At 49.1% G+C, this 19251-nt stretch overlaps 9 protein-coding genes across 9 annotated transcripts; 4 read left to right on the forward strand and 5 right to left on the reverse strand.

Moving 5' to 3' along the window:
* Window positions 1–761: 761 nt before the first annotated feature.
* MGYG_01397 (WD repeat-containing protein) lies at window positions 762–5279 on the reverse strand (the record flags this gene model as incomplete). Its single annotated transcript, XM_003177270.1, has 3 exons — window positions 762–2487; window positions 2560–5085; window positions 5140–5279. 3 exons carry the CDS (start codon window positions 5277–5279, stop codon window positions 762–764), a joined length of 4392 nt encoding a protein of 1463 aa, XP_003177318.1.
* A 790-nt stretch (window positions 5280–6069) lies between these two features.
* MGYG_01398 (ubiquitin-conjugating enzyme E2) lies at window positions 6070–6733 on the forward strand (the record flags this gene model as incomplete). The annotated part of the gene is made up of 4 exons (XM_003177271.1): window positions 6070–6125; window positions 6208–6296; window positions 6367–6498; window positions 6558–6733. 4 exons carry the CDS (start codon window positions 6070–6072, stop codon window positions 6731–6733), a joined length of 453 nt encoding a protein of 150 aa, XP_003177319.1.
* Window positions 6734–7295: 562 nt separating this feature from the next.
* On the forward strand, window positions 7296–8099 carry MGYG_01399 (60S ribosomal protein L24; the record flags this gene model as incomplete). The annotated part of the gene is made up of 3 exons (XM_003177272.1): window positions 7296–7346; window positions 7466–7609; window positions 7812–8099. The coding sequence occupies 3 exons, from the start codon at window positions 7296–7298 to the stop codon at window positions 8097–8099; spliced, it is 483 nt and encodes a 160-aa protein (XP_003177320.1).
* A 795-nt stretch (window positions 8100–8894) lies between these two features.
* MGYG_01400 (40S ribosomal protein S30) lies at window positions 8895–9353 on the forward strand (the record flags this gene model as incomplete). Its single annotated transcript, XM_003177273.1, has 4 exons — window positions 8895–8933; window positions 8960–9061; window positions 9146–9250; window positions 9327–9353. The coding sequence occupies 4 exons, from the start codon at window positions 8895–8897 to the stop codon at window positions 9351–9353; spliced, it is 273 nt and encodes a 90-aa protein (XP_003177321.1).
* A 1030-nt stretch (window positions 9354–10383) lies between these two features.
* Window positions 10384–11087, reverse strand: MGYG_01401 (glucosamine 6-phosphate N-acetyltransferase; the record flags this gene model as incomplete). The annotated part of the gene is made up of 2 exons (XM_003177274.1): window positions 10384–10473; window positions 10539–11087. The coding sequence occupies 2 exons, from the start codon at window positions 11085–11087 to the stop codon at window positions 10384–10386; spliced, it is 639 nt and encodes a 212-aa protein (XP_003177322.1).
* A 468-nt stretch (window positions 11088–11555) lies between these two features.
* Window positions 11556–12316, reverse strand: MGYG_01402 (hypothetical protein; the record flags this gene model as incomplete). The annotated part of the gene is made up of 2 exons (XM_003177275.1): window positions 11556–11919; window positions 11982–12316. The coding sequence occupies 2 exons, from the start codon at window positions 12314–12316 to the stop codon at window positions 11556–11558; spliced, it is 699 nt and encodes a 232-aa protein (XP_003177323.1).
* Window positions 12317–12918: 602 nt separating this feature from the next.
* Window positions 12919–14906, reverse strand: MGYG_01403 (fumarate hydratase; the record flags this gene model as incomplete). The annotated part of the gene is made up of 6 exons (XM_003177276.1): window positions 12919–13105; window positions 13186–14203; window positions 14288–14403; window positions 14471–14508; window positions 14574–14615; window positions 14706–14906. 6 exons carry the CDS (start codon window positions 14904–14906, stop codon window positions 12919–12921), a joined length of 1602 nt encoding a protein of 533 aa, XP_003177324.1.
* Window positions 14907–15243: 337 nt separating this feature from the next.
* Window positions 15244–16477, reverse strand: MGYG_01404 (hypothetical protein; the record flags this gene model as incomplete). Its single annotated transcript, XM_003177277.1, has 3 exons — window positions 15244–15510; window positions 15590–15904; window positions 15986–16477. 3 exons carry the CDS (start codon window positions 16475–16477, stop codon window positions 15244–15246), a joined length of 1074 nt encoding a protein of 357 aa, XP_003177325.1.
* Window positions 16478–17419: 942 nt separating this feature from the next.
* On the forward strand, window positions 17420–19223 carry MGYG_01405 (dimethylaniline monooxygenase 1; the record flags this gene model as incomplete). Its single annotated transcript, XM_003177278.1, has 4 exons — window positions 17420–17450; window positions 17504–18178; window positions 18282–18838; window positions 18915–19223. The coding sequence occupies 4 exons, from the start codon at window positions 17420–17422 to the stop codon at window positions 19221–19223; spliced, it is 1572 nt and encodes a 523-aa protein (XP_003177326.1).
* Between the last annotated feature and the right edge of the window lie 28 nt (window positions 19224–19251).

Raw genomic sequence — 19251 nt, forward strand, 5'->3', positions numbered from 1 at the left:
GCCGTTCCCCCCGCAAAATTTGCTCTGGTAAAATTGAAGCAATTTATTAGCCTTTGTTCAGCTATCAGACGTATAAGTTTAAAGAATAGCTTGGTATCTAAAAGTACAAGGTCCAGCCATTGATTGAAAACTGCATCCAGAAAGTAGGCCAATAGTTGAGTATTCGGCCTGTAAGTGAAAACTTTAAAGGTTTCATTTGATGAAGGCTCACAATTACTCTCCTGTACGGAGTACTCTATAGCGAACTACATAGTACCTAGCTAGGTACTCAGTTACCGGCTCAGTGAAGCGTCAAAGACACCCACACAGAGACAACGTTGCCCATCAAATAACCGCTCTAAGGTAACAAATCATTCTCATAGTCGAATAGACATATTTTTCTGTTTTCTCTAAGATGGAGCATCGCTCGCCGGCGTTGCATTGGTGGCAATAAAATCCTGAACTCTTGCCTGGACCCTGTAGAACTGAAGTGAAAACCTTCAACCTGGTATCTAGGCTGGAGTTGTATAACTACGCGAGTGGCTAACCTGCGGAGAAACGCACGAGAGAAAACAAAAAGACTGTATGTTTGGTCTAGTTAAAATGGCGGAGCGGGAGTGTTACTGCAGGAAAGGAGTTAGTGTAATTATCTGGAGTCAATATTTGGGTGTAGCTATGACGTAACTAATTTACAGACGTGAAAGTAAGCAAACGTATATTAACTATGGATATATTGTATAAATAGGATGGTGATGGCTATATGCCCGCATGAACAGGATTGTTCAAATGGTGTCCATTCTTTCAAGTGAGTTCTTGCCGATCCAGCCGGCAACCCTACTAATCGAACCTGAATTAGCAGCCGGTTTGCGAGTATTTGCCCCTGGACGCTGTTCGTCGAGACTAGCTCGGCTGTGAGCCCCTGAAGCGGTCCCAGTCTGATGTCTATCAGGTTCGCCGGTATCATTTCTTGATGCGATTTGATTTATAGCACCCCTCCACTTTTTAGCGGTTGTGCGGCTCCCACTGGCAACCCCATTTAAGGGTTTGCTTCTTAGCTTGGAGGGGGAACTCGGAGCAGCCTCTGGTAATGGTGGCGCCGGTGGAGGAGGTGCAACAGGTGTTGTAGGTGAAGCAGGAGTAGGAGGTATAGGCATGTCGATCATCATATGTTCTGAACAGTTACACCCACAGCCGGTAGGGCATAATATAGAAACGCTCTTCTCCACGCTACCTTCTACCGTAATATCCGGCGCGAACCATTGAGAATGGCATTTGAAGCAGCACATATGACCACAAGATAAGCAAGGAGTAAACATGCCTTGAATTACCTCCGTGCATATCGAGCACGACATATTCGGCGAGATCGGCAATGACAAATTGCATTTAAGGCATTGGGCGTTCACAAGTGCGTTGCGTCGGATATTCTTCCCGAGAGTCTTCTCTAGTGTACTTGGCTTTGAAAGAGCAGAAACCTGTAGCGCGGAGCCGCATTTTGCACAGTGATGCTGGAGGCCGAGACCTTCGGCTGCAATCTCTGTCGAAGGGCGGTGATTAACTGCCAGGCTATGGCGCCTATTGCCGTATCTGGTTCGTGGATATTTGTTGTTGAGCTTGTATAGAAGAGAGCGTTCCGTCTCATTGTCAATGATGGAGGCCATTTTCAGAACTTCGGTTCCTTGGATCGGCATGTTCCATATAAACAGTAGATGGGCATAATTCTCCCTATACGCCTGATAAAGAGGTCGGAGTCGCGGATCTAGCAAAGGAACCTCGGCCTTACAGTCGTTATCAAATGCGGACTGATGTTTCTTGACAACTTTTATTCCTCTCTTGAATTTATCCACCCTTGGTGAAACCGGCTTATCGCTCTCTTCTGAATCCGAGAATGTTTGGGGTGTACCAATTGCGGAGGGAGTAAGATAACTGGGTAATGCGGACGCCGCCTTGTTACGGAGGCCACCAACCGAGCTCCAGATGCTGGGCCCTTGGGTAGTAAGGCTGCCTATAGGGCTAGGCTGCTTCTTAATGAGACCAGTTGGAGGTGAGGATGACGCAGAGGGTCCGAAAGTTAGGGATCGTGAGAGCGAAGAAGCCAAGGTATTGCCAAAATTGGTATTCATGCGCATATTAGAGGGAGGGTCTGGAGATCCAGATAGAGATCCATTATAACGGGATTTACGCTCCAAACTGGATCTTACCCCACGAATTCCGGTGGGAGGAGTTGTTCCTGTTGAATACAGCGGTGGTGTATTTCCGTGCCACTGGTCAACAGATGAGCCCCCCGAGCTGTGAGATGCTGCTATATTAGGCAAGTCTTTGTTCGCTAGTGGTGTGGTATTATGTTTCCCCCGGAATTGCTGATCAGAAAAGCTTTTATCGTCTAAAAAATCTGAGATTCGAGGTTTGTATGGGTCATCTGGGAGGAGTCGCTTCGTGTCCGTCTCGTATAAAACACATGAAAGCATTCCGAGCATTTGAACATCTCCAAGTTGTTCGAAATGTTCAAACCTACAAACGATTAGCGAGGCTCTATAAGAAATGGAAGATGATTAAGGAAAAGGAAGCTGCAGGATGGCTCACAGAGCAGGGATAAACCACGGAGCCCCTAGGGGATGGCTCCCCCATGTTTTTTGCTTTTCACTGTTCAAACCAACACCGCTGTCTTTTCTACGTAGAGTGCCCACCGGATTGTTAAGTATGTGCCGTAAACGATCTTTCACGCCTCTGGTGTCAGTTGTCTGCTTGTTATCCAAGAGTAAGTTTAGAAGCCCCCAGATGTAGGAGAGCTCTGAAAGTCCCGCATTTGCTGCAACTACCATGTTGTGAGAGCAAATCTCCGCTCGATTCCCGAATATTTTGTACTGCTGTGCAAGTTCTCGTTTTGCAGGTAGTATGTCATTAAAGTGGTATATATGAACATAATTCTGACAAGAGTCTGTTGATGATCTAGCTGTGCTAGGTCCAGCAACGGATCGCTGTGAGTTCCCTGCAATAGACCGTGCTAGATGGAATCCAATGTTGCCATGTCTCCAAGCGTGATTTCCTTGGAACTGTTGAGGAAGTGAGCCTAATAGATCTGAGGAACCAGAGGAGCTGGATGAATCATATGAGGAGTCATCAGAAAACTCCGAGCCACCGTCCTCAGTGACAAGGCCGCCGCTGACAGCTGATTCCGTCGTGGCTCTTGGCACCGGAGAGCCCGTTTGAAGGCGGCCGAACCCTTCAAATACTTTGTCATTGCGAGATGATCCAGCCATGGCCCTCAGGCTTATAGAGTCCAGAAAAGACGGAGGCTTATCATCCTTCTTCGGGAAGAAACAGACTAGCTGGCCATCGTTAGCCCATAGGGCACCACATGCCCGAGCGACCGGAACCATGACATTGGCATTTATAGGGCGGAGGAGTTCAGAAGAGCTCAGAGCAAGGTCAGAATCCTGAAATTGGCCAACATCTTCATCCTCATCACTTGATTCATTATCAGCAAGGATATCAGCAGATTTAAGGTGTTCGTTTGATTGATTCTTTGCCAGAGCCACGCTCTCCTCGACGGTATGCTCTCCAAGTAAGTACCGAATCACTCCTTCAAGGCAGCCTCGTTGTCTCGAAAGGTATGTCTCTGCAATTGTCTGCATTCCAGTAGTGACAGTTTTGGCTAGTTGGCTCGTTACAGCGGTTGTTCGTTGGACGTTGAAAATAGGGGCTTCCATGCGAGGGTATTCCGTGGGAAACTTAATATCGATTGTGAGGAAAACGTTGGAATTGTCTGATCCCCAGGGTCCATGCATGGAAATGGTCGCTTTACGCTGGCCAATATTAACTGATTCAAAGGCTACTCGAGTAAACTTCTCACCAACATGAATGATTTCATCACCTAACGTTTCCACTTCCCATCCAGAGATTTTCACACCTCGCATCCAGGAAATAGGATTCATATCAGCTCTAAGGGTTGTGCGACCACGAACGTTGCTTGATTGCCCAATCGATCGAACCTGACCCCATCCACGGGAGTAGGGCATGCTAACCCCGCTCATACCTTTGAGGGTATTATTAGCGGCAAGGTATTCTGACTTTTCGCCATAATCATCACCGATTTCGCCATGCTCGTAGGAGTGTTCATCGTGAAAAGTTTTGTAGGGTGCCCCTTTTCGAGTAAGGTTAAGGAGAGGGTTGAATAATTTGCCCCTTTCATAACCTACTCTTTTTAAAATCTCTGGGTCTACACGATGAAGGCGTAATTCCTTGTCTGTTCCCCATGAGACGAGTTGGAATTCTCGGTGGTCCATGCCATCTATGATACCTCCCCTTTGCCTCCAAAGAAACTCCTTGACCTGACCCTTGTGTCCGGGAAAACTGTGCACTAATGGCAAATCCTCGTGTTCACTGTTGCAATTATCTCCCGAAACGCCTCTATACAGATGAAGATCACTATTCCCACGTTGCGGCATGGCAAGGACACCCCAGCCAAAAGGGGTATGCCGCGCCCGCCATACAGGGAATTGAGTATGGGTAACGTTCTCCGGACTCTCCCCTTCTTTTGAATAGTCCCAGAATTTCATGGTCTTGTCTAGTGCACAGGTGACAATTGCCTCCGGGCGAGCTCTGTTCCAATCAATACCATAGATTTTGGTACCATGTGCTTCAAAGGTGCGGAGGGGATATGCACCTTTTCTATCATCCCAAATATGAAGTGATTTATCGTGAGAACTAGCAATAACGTGGGAATCTTGTCGATTCCACTTGACCTGGGTCGCCCCGGTAAACCAATCTGAAAACGAAACAACGGGCCTGGCGGGCGTTCTCAGGTCCCAGCAATGGACAAAACTATCAACGGCGCAAGTTGCTAGTAAATCAGGATGGTGGGCGGAGAAGTTTATATCCGTTATTGCTCTCGAGTGCGCGTGTAAAACATGCTCTATAGAGTTCTGCGAGGTCCGCATAGCCAAATTCCAGACCAACGCTTTCTGATTCGATGTACTTGCCACCCAGGAATCTCGGGCTGAAAATGGAGACCACTGGACATCAGCAACCTCCCATGCTGTTCGATGGGGGAGATAACGGGGTGGAGAATACGGGTTATCGAGATCTATGACGTGGAGACCTTCCTTTCTAGCATGCGGTCAGCAATAACCAAAGAAAATTCGATTTCACGGGATGTCTTACGATGCAAGAACCACGTCTCTTCCGCAGGGCGATATTGACATTGACCCAACCGCTTGATCAATATGGAACGAACTGTCCTCTCCGAATGTCGGGCTATCGTATGCCGAATTGAGCGGCCCTGATTCGATTTGGTCCGCCATTTTTGGGGCTCAGGACAGGGGTCCGCGTTGAGCGAAGTTCAAGGAAGTGATATCTAATGTAATTACAGCTCACATGCGTCGCGTAAGAGCCAGCTATATAGGCAGTGTTCCAGTCCACACGTTCACAATAGCTTGCACCGCCGCAGTTTGCGCGTCTGGGGATGTCGTTTGCATTCTGGGGAGTCTCAGTCAGGATCCTCGCCCGGAATCCTCACTCGTCAGATATATCTGTAAACCGCAACAAGTGGTCCAGAAGCACTAACGTTATAGCTGTTTCCGGCCCAGATATGTTGTCTGGTCTCCAAGGGCATTAATTAGGAGTTGAGACTGGCAGTTGTGGTTCGTTGGTTATGTAAGCAAAAGTAACCGCGTTAGATTTAGCTCATGGCACGTGCTTTTCCTGCAACCTTGGAAAGACAAGTCTTGGCGTCTGCGGGGAGCAACGTTCTGCCAAAAGAAAAAGGTGGGATGAAGTTGACGAATGGCTAGTTGAACCCCAGCAGTGAAAGATCTTGAGCCATCTTTGTGCTTGTGGAGCAGGACAGAGTGATTAAGGGATAGTCTGCCCGTTCCCTTGATACTGAAAACTTATATTGCACACCCTAGTCTCTTCAAGCGCGGCTGAGCGAGGAATCAACAGGGAAAGCAACACCGATATACGTCAGCACCAAAGTCATCAGCGCAGCATATCGTGAAGGAGTAACAAGCAGCCATTTATCTGAGCGCTCGTTACGCTATCGTCTTTCGATAATATTCCGACTGGGCTTTCAGTAATACCAGTTGCCAGATCATGGCGGGGCTACCAAAGCGGATAGTAAAGGAGACGGAGCGGTTGATGGCAGAGCCGTAAGTAAAACAACAAGCAGACTAATGAGTTAGTGGCTAGTACTTTATGTTCTTTTCTGACCAGCCATGTTGACTTATATAGTGTTCCCGGTATTAATGCAGTTCCTCATGAAGATAACCTTCGGTACTTCGATGTTCGAATCCATGGTCCGACACAGTCTCCCTACGAAGGTCAGCATAACATTACCGAACTCAGTACCTATGTATTATTCGAATAAGAGAACTGACTATACCCATACAGGAGGGATTTTCAAACTCGAGCTGTTTTTGCCAGAAGATTACCCGATGACGCCTCCAAAGATCCGTTTCCTCACCAAGATTTACCACCCGAATATTGATAGGCTAGGGAGAATCTGCCTTGACGTGTTAAAAAGTGAGATGATACCTTCATTGATGCGTAATAGGTCCTAACATGGTATATCATTCTACTAGATAATTGGTCTCCGGCACTACAAATCCGGACAATTCTTTTGTCGATCCAAGCATTGCTCGGCGCCCCCAACCCAGATGACCCTCTGGCCAACGATGTTGCGCAGAGATGGAAGGAGGACGAACCCGCGGCTATCCAGACAGCAAGGGAGTGGACAAGAACTCATGCTATGGTTTAAACCAGTCGTTTGTAAAGACATTAGATTATTCAGCGTCAGCCAGCAGATTATTTAAATATATATTACTATCAACGTCGTTTAATCGAGTTTCCTCAAGGGGAGGAAGGCTTCGCGAAGGTTACCAATCAGATGAGAAGGCGCTACCCTATGAAGCATCTACACCTGCAATGCTACCAAAGAGCTCATGTCAGGATATACTACAGGCTCGTATGGCGGTATAATATCGGTACTGCCTTGTAACTAGAGTGATTTTTACAGCACATTCAAAAAGGGCTCAGCCCAGTCTCACGATAGGACTTGGAATAGCATTGTAAAGAAACTTCCGTACCCCAAAGAAAGTTCCAAGGTTGTTCTTGCGTCTAGAAGCGCGCAGTTTGATGTTCTTGCAAAGCGTCGCGCTTGGGCGAGTTTAAGGGCTAGTGAGTCACGTGTCCCACAATTAGCGAGTAAACCTCACACCAAACCATTACCACGTTTGATCTTGAGTCGCAATCGAGTTAATTCACAACGACGTCAGCATATCAACCTCGAACACGCCGGCTGCGCATCACCACGACTCAAGATGCGTACCTACGACGATTCCTTCAGTGGTCAAAAGATCTACCCCGGAAAGGTACGTTCTCAACGTCGCTCATCGACATCTCCGAAGCACATGGAGCCGAGACGAAAGACGAACCTTTGAAGCCCTTGTTTGATGAGCTCCTACTAATAAACCCTTTCTTGAATTAACAGGGTAAGCTGTACGTTCGGGGCGACAGCAAGATCTTCCGATTCCAAAATGGCAAAAGTGAATCTCTCTTCCTTCAGCGCAAGAACCCACGCCGGATAGCCTGGACCATCCTTTACCGCAGACAACACAAGAAGGGACTTTCTGAAGTGAGTGACTCTTTGCGATAAATGTTTTTATTGAGGAAACAGTACTTGGTGTTTATATGGGGCTCCGTGGCCTGGGAAATACTGGTTGAGACGAACACGGGTTGGACGGTTATGAAGTGAAGAAACAAGCAGTGGCAATGGGTTTTGCGTTCTATATTGCACATCGAGGCTGACCATGGGGTTTTTTCGATTTGGTTTATAGGAAGTTGCCAAGAAGCGTACCCGTCGTGTTGTGAAGCACCAGCGTGCTATTGTTGGCGCCTCCCTCGATGTCATCAAGGAACGCCGAACCATGCGCCCCGAAGCCCGTATGGCTGCCCGCCAGGCCGCCGTGAAGGAGGCTAAGGAGAAGAAGTCCGCTGCTGAGAGCAAGAAGAGAGCCGAGAAGGCCAAAGCCGCCCAGAGTGCCGCACGAGGACAGGGTGGCCGAATCCAGAGCAAGCAGGGTGCTAAGGGCTCCGCCCCCAAAGTCGCTGCTAAGTCTCGTTAAATCTTGATAGAGGGAAGGTGAACGATGGATTTACTGGCGGTGTGGTATTACGACGGGTGTTTGGGCCTGGCATGCTTTGTTAAAAAGGGGTTACAAAAAACCATCCTTCATAATGAGAGCGTTCCTCCATGAGAACTGTTACCATCTATTGATGGATAGGCCTGGTAAAATGAACCATTTTCTTTTACCTGTTCCAGCAGCCGTTTCAGCCATGGCATGCTTTTTCTTGACAACACTCGACTATCTCAGTTGATATCTTGCTGCTCAACCCCCAGTGAGTTTGATGATAGCTTAAAATGAGATTCTTTTTAAATGTAACCCACTTTAATATGTCGACGAAATGCGATATACGTAATTCAGGAACCTTGCTCTGGGCTGTCGAATCTATATTCAGATCTCCATTCTTTTGACCTAACTTGCCTTATCGAAAGGGTAACCCCCGATAACGTCTGAAAATGGAAATGTTAGGGCTAAAACCCTAAGAGGGAAAATTCTGTCTTGGCGTTCGCTTCCTCCAAAGGACTTCGCCCTTCACCAAAACGACCACCAGCGAGACCATCGGCATCAAAAGACCAAGTCGTCAACGCATCCAAAGCACACGGTTAGTTATACTCCTTGTCTGTCTTGATATACTCGTCTTGTAGGGCGCTGCTCGTTACGTCCTTTCCCTGGTGTCATTCCAGTCCAAACTCGCTTACATTCAACTCTTTCAAAAACGCCCGACTTGACTAATCTTTGGAAATCTCTATCGCTCGAACAGTTGCATCTCTACGATTTACGAACCGATCACACATCATGGGTAAAGTCCACGGCTCGCTCGCTCGTGCGGGTAAAGTCAAGTCTCAGACTCCAAAGGTCAGTTTTCCGCAGTTTCGGCCGCCGCATACCGCACGGGGACGAAGGAAGACTCCAAGAAGGATGACTACCGTATATGGCGATATGAGGGAACAAACGTGAATGCGGTTTATGCGGTGGCCTTGTACTATTCGCTGTAACAGATGGAGCCGACGAATAGCCAAGGACTGACTCATCTTTCGGAGGAATAGGTTGAGCCACAAGAGAAGAAGAAGACCCCAAAGGGCCGTGCTAAGAAGCGCCTCCAATACACCCGACGATTCGTCAACGTCACAATGACCGGTGGAAAGCGAAAGGTACGTTTATCCTGAAGCATTACGGTGTGATGGGTTTCTCAGGCACAACTGAGAACTGACAATGCTGCTGCTATAGATGAACCCCAACCCAGGTGCCGCATAAGCAATATAATATGTCGACCTTTCTTTTTGCTCTTCACGCCTCGTTTCGTCAGCTTCGTTTTCTGTAAAATCCCGAAATCTTTCGAATATGGTGGACGCCCCACGAATTTCTCTTTTACCTGAGCAGTTATGAATCAGACACTCAGAGAATGAGGATGGAAAATGCTATGGATATCACAGCCGGAAATGGAGCGGAGCGGTTGAACATGGTATTTATCTGTTGTGAGCTTTATAAGGGGAATGAAATAGAAAATCAAAGCTGCAAAAGGGTGATGATGAATGAGTAGTTGGTATGGGAATGAATTTAAGAAATCTTTAATTACATAGCCCCTTTTAATACCACTGTTATTCATCTTTATTTTTATGACCATTTGTAGTATGGATGAATTGACCAGGAGGGGTACTCCATCTACTGTGCTGGTAGCGTAGACATAAGCTATGTGTATCCGGCGGGTTTGTCTTCGTAAGCTTCCGGTGAGGATGGGCCTACAAGGAGTGCTATCTGCTGGCCTTGTGTAAGATAGGGAATCTTTTCAGGGGCAGGATTAACATCATGGAATATAAAAGATAAGTGACGTCTACATGATTAATTCAACTGTATCCAGACCCAATGCATGGATTATATACCGGGCCCTTGCATAGGAGCTACCATCCACAGTTGCGCCTTGGACTGTAAGGCTAATGATCTGCTACCCCAATCCCATCTATCTTCATTATCATCATTAAGGGCCATCCGCCCTACCCACGACTGTAAACCATTATATGAATTTCAAAGGCCATCAAACCCACAAGAAAGCATCAGAACCCAGTTGGACCTGGACAGGATGTATCGCCGTTTTGATAGTCTCATCCAGCTTCAGATAATGTAACCATGACTGGTATTTATACGAGTGCTTCAAGCTCAGTTCCCCGTACACTGTTGTTTAACAGGACATAACTTTCTAGCAAGCCAATTTCCCCGACCATCTATGATCTATGTGGAACGTGTAAGGAAATTCACTCAGATAAGAACCCAATACCACGAGATTGGATCAGTAGTAATGAGCCATCTCCAGGCCAGCACGCTTAAAGCCACATTTGAGGTAGAAGCCCTCGTTGGCTTCGGAGCAGTCAAGGATAGACTGGCAGGAAGATGGAGATTTAGTAACTGTTTCTTATAGGAGAGAGAGAAAAGCGGCAATCTTACCTTGTAGCAGCCGACTTCCTTAGCAACGTAATCCAAGGCATGGATCATGCGCAGACCTAATTTCTTCCCTTGCTGGTTGCTCTCAATGGCAATATCTTCAATGTGTCCCACCAAGCCAGCAGCATGGATGAACTTCCTCTCAACGATCAAACTGCCAGTGCCAACGACCCGGCCGGTTCCATCACAGATAACAAGGATGTAGTATTCATCATTGCGCTTGGCCATCCAGTCATATCGTTCGTTCCAGAGCTCAGTAGTGAACTCTCCAACCTTGGTGAGAACACTGAGAACATCGAGGAAGCCGTTCTGGTAGTCTGAGCGGCGAAGTGGGCGAAGAGTATAGTTCTCAGGAAGCAAGGCGACAACGTCAGGAGAAATATAAGAGGGTGAAAAGAGACCTTCTTCGGTATTTTCCTTCTCGTTGGTGGGCTTGGTGGCATCGGTCACCTCTGGTTTGGCCTCTTTAGCGTGAATAGCAATCATCTTGGTATCGATACAGCTGTTTGTAACGGCCACTGGGGCAGGGGTGGGCGAGGTTTCAATAGCCATTGGAGAGAATAGCTGATGGTATGTGAAAGCCGTCGAATTGACGCGGGAGTTTCTCCTAGATGGAGGGAGTAGAGGACTCAGGGGTTGAGGAAGCGGGGTGAAGTTTTCAATTCAACGCTCCTAGCCTGAAAATAGCAACAAATATCCGAGCAATAAAAGACAAGCGGATCGACTAAGAGGAAACAAAGATTCTTGCGTATTCAAAGAGAAGAAATGAAGGGAGTTCGATCGAGGGAGAGGGTGAAAAAAAGGAGCGGTAACTCCATGTCTCAAATAGACGCCGCTTAGTCATCGGTGAAACAACCAAGTCTGGCCCCGTAAGTGACGTCATGTGATTTTGGCGCGTATTAAAGAAACATCTAAGAAATATAAGATGGATATTGATATCAACTGAGCAATCTATTTACATGTAGATATCCGGACGTGCATGCCGTGATATCCCCCGCCAACAGAAGGACGAATAGGCTTCTACCTCTCCTCAATAAGGACTCTATAGACATAGAAGTCGATATCAATATCGTCCGCTAGGTACGCGCCAAACTTTGGATCCGACCGACCAGGAAATGTGGTTGCAGCGAACCGAGTTTCCTTATTAGGGCCGAGTTTCTGAAGTTCCCCATTCCACGCGAATTGAACCCAGCCAGGGGTGGCGGTGTTGATCAAAAAGTCTACACGGTATTTGGTGTTGACTTCAGGAGCGATTTGCCATAGAATCTGTCGCGGCGCGTCCCATTTAGGCTGGTACTGGAGCTGAAGGTTGTTGCGAGAAAACTTCAGGGCAAGAGGGACGTTGGCGCCACCATCTTCCGCGTTGTCTGTGAGGTACTCCTTACTGGATGTGCTGGATTAGCTCTAGGCTCGGGGAAGGGAAACATGCGACCTGCATAAACTTACAATTGCCAGATGCTTAGACTCTGCTGAATTGCCCCCAAGGAGAACTCATAGCGAATGGCGTATGTTGTGTCTTTCTTCGTTTCTTTATTGAGGGAGTGATATTCGGCTCGCAGCATACCCGTCTTCTTGTGGAAATGGGCCGCAGGGGCACCCTTGGGATCTTTCCCTTTCTTAATGAATAAGTCGGGAATGTTATCGGGGATCATTGTTCCTCGTTTGGTTTCGAGGTTGCGCAGGCCCAGCACGGATGGATCATCTCCTCTGGCGGACTGGAAGTCTACAAGGACTGCACCAAGTGCTGACCCAACGGTCATTAGTATTGGAAGGAGACGCATGATGGCGGTTATTTAATGGTGCAGATAAGGGAAGATAATAATGGGCGGCTGGCTTGTAAATGCCAATCCATTCAGCAGGATTTGGGTGATATTTATATTCACATGCTCCTTAATGCCGAATCTGTAAAGACCCTTCCTCGTAGAGACTACCGTTTCTGGATACGAAGTGCAGGGGACTACGGACTCCTACGTTGTGGCCAAGGAGAAAGTATGGCCCCAATGTATTCAAAAGATGCAGCCTTGTTGAGATGATACAGAGAAACTCGGTTGCACATGGTATCTGCAGTGCAACAAGATCTCGAAAGAAATCAAGGCCTAGATCCCGCCTCACCATGGGCAAGAATATTTCGGGTTCCCCTTGGGGGAGAAAAGTAGTTGTGATCTTTTAGGTTGAATATATTGAAAATAAGAATATAACCAAGAAAGACTAGCATGGGCTTTTCGCTTATTTTTCGCAAGGGGAATGGAATTGAACATGGTAGTCATTTATCGCACTTAACAGAACGTTCACTGAAAAGCTGTTACTGCGTCTAAGGTTGATATGTATTTACATTGCTTCATTTTGTTTTGTTTTTTTAAGAAACGTAGCTAAGTGGAGGCGCTTACTTGTGCTCCTTGGGGCTGATCATCAGTTCTGGGCGAACGTGCTTGTCAAAGTCCTCCTCGCTGAGAGCCTTGAGCTCCATGGCACTCTGCTTAAGGGTGAGACCCTTCTTGTGAGCGTTCTTTGCGACCTTAGAGGCCATGTCGTAGCCAATAACGGGGTTCAGGCAAGTGACAAGCATAAGACTAGGTGGATTCACGTCAGTATGGATAACAAATAGAGAGAGTTGGAAAAATAAATAGTAGAAATAGAGCATAGAGCATACCTCTCGTGAAGAATGGCTTCAATTCTCTTGCGGTCAGCCTCGAGGCCAACGACAAGGTTCTTCTCGAACGACCTCATTCCGTCACTCAGGATTCGGACGCTGTGAAGCAGGTTGCGGATCATGACTGGCTTGAAGACATTGAGCTCGAAGTTACCGTTCATTCCAGAGACGGTGGTGGCAACATGGTTGCCCATGACCTGGGCGCAGATCATGGTGAGAGATTCGCACTGGGTAGGGTTGACCTTTCCAGGCATGATGGAGGAGCCGGGCTCGTTCTCGGGGAGCTGGAGCTCACCAAGACCGCAGCGAGGGCCGGAGCCGAGGAAACGGATGTCCTGGGCAATCTTGAAGAGAGAGGCAGCGAGGGTGTTTAGGGCGCCGGAAGCCTCGACGACGGCGTCATGGGCAGCAAGGACCTCGAACTTGTTTGGCGAGGTCTTGAACTGCTTGCCGGTCATCTTGCTGACTTCCTCAGCAATGGCCTCGTCGAAACCCTTGAAGGTGTTGATGCCGGTGCCGACGGCGGTACCTCCCTGAGCGAGCAGTCGGAGGTCTGGCAGAGAGTTCTCAACGCGAGTGATGTTGCGCTCAAGCTGGGATACGTAGCCGGAGAACTCCTGGCCGAGGGTGAGAGGAGTAGCGTCCTGTAGATGGGTTCGGCCAATCTTGATGATGTCGTTAAACTGGTCTACCTTCTTCTGCAGGGCGTCCTTCAGGCTGGTCAAAGCCGGGAGAAGAGAGTCCTCGATCTCCAGGACAGCCGCAATGTGCATGACGGTAGGGAAGGTATCGTTGGACGAGGCGGACATGTTGACATGGTCGTTGGGGTGGACAGGCTTCTTGCTGCCCATGGTTCCGCCTAGGATCTCAATTGCACGGTTGGAGATGACCTCGTTGGCGTTCATGTTGGACTGGGTGCCAGAGCCGGTCTGCCAGACAACAAGAGGGAAATGGTCAACCAGCTTGAGGTCGGCAACCTCAGCAGCGGCCTGCTGGATCGCCTTGCCAACGGTAGGGTCTTTAGATGCATTCCAGTCAGTCCAGGCCGTTTATATTATGCTTCTCAGCAGCCCAAAACATGTATACAGAAAGAGAGAAATACCGAGTCCGAACTTCATGTTGACGGTTGCAGCAGCGCCCTTGAGGATACCAAGGGCACGCACAATCGGCGTAGGCATGCGGTCCTGGGGCTGCCCAATATCAAAGTTCCCAAGGGATCTGGAGCCAACGGTCAGTAACTCTCCGGTCTGTATCAATTTGCCAACAGCAGCCCATTTCTGCGCACCTTTGAGTCTGAGCTCCCCAGTACTTGTCTCCAGGAACCTGAGACGCAACGTATAAGCCAGCTGGCCCGTGGCCATTAGACACTGTAGAAACGGCCGACCTACCTGGATCTCGCCAAAGGCATCGGTTTCCGTGCGAGGGGCAGTCTATACATGGAGCACCCGCGGGTCAGTTTCTATCACAACTCCAAGCAAGGCGCAACCGGACGAAGGAAAAGGGCGAAACCCCATACATACCATCATTCTTGCAGTCGAGGCGAATCCTCTGGCAGACGCTATCTGGCACTTGTTCGAGAAGGCAGACGACGGCCGGAGGGCGCTACTTATAGAGCGGCCGCAGGAGTTCCGAAGGTGGAGAGTATGAGGAGAAGCGAGCGATCGAGCTGCGGACTTGGACGCAACACGCCCGAAGGCTCGAAGGGCCGTGGAATTAAGCATTCTACCGGGAGCTAAAAGGAAAGTAAAAAAGAAGAAGAAGAATTGATATTGTACAGAACAGAACGCAGGACGACGGCAACTGAGATGGTACAGGGCCAATTGGGTGGGAGATACAAGTACACAAGAAGCTGAGATGAAGACCGAGAAGGACGAGAGGAAAAAAAGAGCTTGAAGATTGTTATTAGTTAACTAAGAGAGAAGCTGTCGCTTTCTTTTTCTTCTTCCTCCTTTGCCTTGCCGAGACTAAGGAAGATCCCGAGTTTTTCCGGTCCGTCGAAACAGGCCAAGATGCAAGATTTGAAAGATGACCCTGACGGTGTACAGGAGAGAGAGAGCTTCAGAGGCCAGTGTCGCAGAGAGCGTCGGCCAGGGCAGCGACGGACTGCTTCTGGAAGAGCTTGCCGCCCTCAAGGATGGCGTCGTGGTGGGAGAACGTATGGGGCGCTCCGGGGACGCGAATGTGGTCGACCTTGACCCCTGCGCACTCCAGTCTCTTCACATAGGCAGCGCCTTCGTCGCGAAGAGGGTCCATCTCCGCTGTCCAGACGATTGCGGGAGCCAGGTCGGCGAAGTTGGGAGCCAGGATGGGCGAGATCTTCCAGTCCTAAAGATATCCTCAGCATACCAAAGTTGAAGAAAGCAAATAAAAAAGCCAGCAGAGGATAATAACAAGGCAAACTTACGTCTTCAGACCGCTCTGGGCGAGGAACTCCAAGCCAATGGCGATTGAAGTACGCCATACGCTCGACAGGCAGGGGAACAGTGTGTTCCATCTCGCGGTACGAGTCGTACGGGGTGTTGTCACGGTCAAACTCGCCGTTTGGAGTGAAAGAGCTGTGCATGTCGACCACCGGGACTACCAGGAGCTGCAGCTTCAGGGGATAGCCATGGTCTCTACACATATGAGCCATAACTGCTGCAAGCTGGCCACCAGCAGATGCACCTCCGACAGCCAGCCGGGAGACGTCCAAGTTGAACTCAATTGCTCTGCTTCTCACCTATTTCAGAATGTCAGAAACAGTTACAACTAGCGGGTACAAAGTCATGAGGTATGTATGTATGTATAGAATTGAACTTACCCACTGGATAGCAGACCAGCAATCGTTAACGGCGGTGGGATACGGATGCTCAGGAGCAAGACGGTAGTCGATGTCAAAGACAACAGCCTCGCCGCGAAGCTCATGGGCGATTCGCTTGCACTTGTGGTGGTCAGAGTCGAGGCCGCCAAACACCCAGCCGCCTCCGTGGAAGTTGATATACGCTCCACGCTTCTTGTCTACACCTGGCGACAGCTTGATGGGGGCCATCTCAAAGATGCGGGCAGTGATGGTCCCTCCATTGACTGGGATCTTTCTCTCGGTGATACAGAACACCTCTGGCCCGGGAGCCTGGCCATAGTTGACCAGGTACTTGCTAGGGTTCTTGCGGAACTCCTCGATGGGGACCTGGTGGGTATGAAGCCGGCCCGCGTTGTTGCGGTTGTAGTGCTCGACATACACGGGGTCAAACCGGCCCACGAGCTCCTCAGGGATGCTGTTGAGCGGCGGCTGCAGGACCTCCTTTGGCTGCATCTGGAGCAGAGCCGGGTCTGCTACGCGTTGGGTAGACTATAGATATATACATGTCAACAGTCAGCTTTTCTTGTAGCCCCAGACAGCCATATCTCGGTATTATCACCATTTTGAGTCACTTCTGGGGGGCTCTTCGCGGTAAGATACCACCAGCACCAAAGTGAGGACGATGGAAAAGAAAGCGAAGCAGAAGAAGCAAAGGAAAGACGGGCAGATATTGGTATGCAGGGCAAGGCAGGGATGAGCTGCAGCGTCACCAAGAGGCCCCTCGCTGCCTCTGCCTCTGTATCTGCGTATTCGGTTCCTCGTATTGACAGCTCGGCTCTTTTTCCTGGCGTCTTGGGGTTTTCTTCTTACACGTAAAGAGTTGGAAGAAGAAGAAGAAGAAGAAGAAGAAGATGATGATGATGATGAAGAGGAAGAAGAATAATAAGAGGAAGAGGAATAAACAGAAGAAGAAGAATAAGAAGAAGAACTCACGCTGTTGACATCTATCATGGCTGGATAGTAAGGCAGGTATTTATTCTCTGGCAGGCCCGTATCAGGCCGCAGGCGGCGCTTGAAGCCAGACATCTCTCACTGCGCTCACTGTTCAAACGCGTTTTGGTGGCAGTGACAGTGACAGTGACAGTAACTGTCCTTCTCTTTATCTGTGTGTGTTTTGTTCCTTTGAAGGCCTTTTATATAGATAGAATATTTACTTGGAGGCTCTTTCTTCTCTCACGTGGTCAACTAGCTACCTAGAATTCTTTGAAGCTGAAGCTGTAAACAAGATTGTAGATAAATGGACCTTTGTATGTTTGCCCCTGAAGTCACAATTCACCTCTTATATAGTTAACCAGCTACTCTACCCCTAGAAGCCCGTTCTTTTTGTTCAATTCACTTATCCCTTATTCTATATATTCACATTCACGTCTTCCTGCCGTGCAGAGTTTTGTCAACATGGGGCTGAAAGTGGCCATCATTGGAGCCGGTAAGGGGTTACACCCGTCAGCCTCCCCAGGGCCGTAGCTGACCGATGGACAGGAATATCCGGCCTGGCATCGTTAAAGACATGCCTGGAGAACGGTATCACAGAGGTCACTGTCTTTGAAGCGCGAGACGTCATCGGCGGGCAGTGGAAGTACCAGGAGCCTGACCCTGAGACTGGCGAGACAGCCTCGTCCATATACGACAATGTGATACTCAACTCGTGCCGTGATACCTCGTCCTTCAGTGACTTCCCCATTGACCCGGGCAGATATCCCGATTACTTTGGCCATCGCCAGTTCCTGCAGTACATACACGAGTATGTCGACCACTTTGGGCTGGCAGGGTTTGTCAAGTTACGGACGAAGGTCATCTCCTGCAGGCAGCAGCAGCAGGACAAGAAATGGACTGTCGCCTACCAAGAGCAAGGCCATGACCCGGTAGAGGCAGTTTTTGACGCTGTCCTTGCATGTACCGGGACGCTGTCCAAGCCAATGATACCGGACTTCAAAGGCAGAGACACATTCCGGGGCGAGCTCTTCCACAGCCACACGTATCGAAAGCCGGCCAGGTTTGAGGGCAAGAGAGTTGCCATTATTGGGTTTGGTAACTCGGCGGCCGACCTGTCTTCTGAAATCAGCACGGTAGCTACAGAAGTGCATTTGATCACTCGCAGGGGCGGATGGGTGATTCCACGTTATGTCCTGGGCAAACCGGCCGAGGCGTACGACAGTAAGTTACCATGATTATAACTACTCTAGCTGTTGCTTTTTATTGCTTTTGGATATTCTGTTAGCTAGGTATTAGCAATTATGCATGCTGAGAGAGTGTATAGGCCGAGTGTTCGAGACCATTCTTCCCAAGCGGGTCTCGGAATGGTGTCAGATGAAGCTATGCGATGCCGTCATGGGCTCGCTGCCCGAGGAAATCAAGCCACAACATTCGCTCTTCCAGGCCAACCTGACAGTTCGAAGCGACCTGCTGGAGAACATCCGAACCGGCCGAATCACTCCTCACAGGGCCGGTGTTGACAAGATAACAGAGCATACCATTGTGCTCACCAATGGGACAGAGCTAGAGGTAGATGTCATCGTCTGTTGCACGGGCTATGACATCCACCTACCATACCTGTTGAATGAGTACTATCGGATGCAAGAGAAGGACAGCGTGTTGCCAGCCAGAAACAGTCTTAACTTGTACAAGCTTGTTGCCGCACCGAGACACCCGAATCTCTTTTGTATCGGATACGTGCATCTTGAGGGCCCTCTCGTCCCCGTCGCCGAGGCGCAGGCGAGATGGGCCGTAGGAGTACTTACGGGCCATGTTACGTTGCCTTCTGCAGAGGAGATGGAGAGATCGATCCATACGTACCAGGAGGATCTAGCTTCTAAGGTAAGCCATGCACTACAACTTCTTTTTTGCGGGACTCAGTGATGGCCAGCTAAGAGACGAACGATGGGGATGGCAGATGGTTTCTTCAGACAGGCATACGACCATAGTCAAGTATCTTCCGTACTGCGACGACCTGTTCAGCCAGTTAAACGCAGCACCGACCTTCTGGCGCCTGTTCCAGCGCATCTTTACTTCTCGTCCCTTGCAGGCTTACAGGGTGCTAGTTGCAGTGTACTTTGGCCTTAATTCGCCTGCTCAGTACCGGCTGTTTGGTCGTGCAGGGAAGCCTGAGCTGGCGGCCGAGATACTGCTGCGGCTGTCCAGGGGTGACAGCACGATGACCGAAGAAGAAAAGAAGTATATCCGGAGCACGGCCCAGGTCTGAGCACGCAAGAATTATCTTTAAGACCTCT

This window comes from Nannizzia gypsea, genomic scaffold (assembly GCF_000150975.2).
Source record: "Nannizzia gypsea CBS 118893 supercont1.1 genomic scaffold, whole genome shotgun sequence".
Classification (NCBI taxonomy): Eukaryota; Fungi; Ascomycota; class Eurotiomycetes; order Onygenales; family Arthrodermataceae; genus Nannizzia; species Nannizzia gypsea.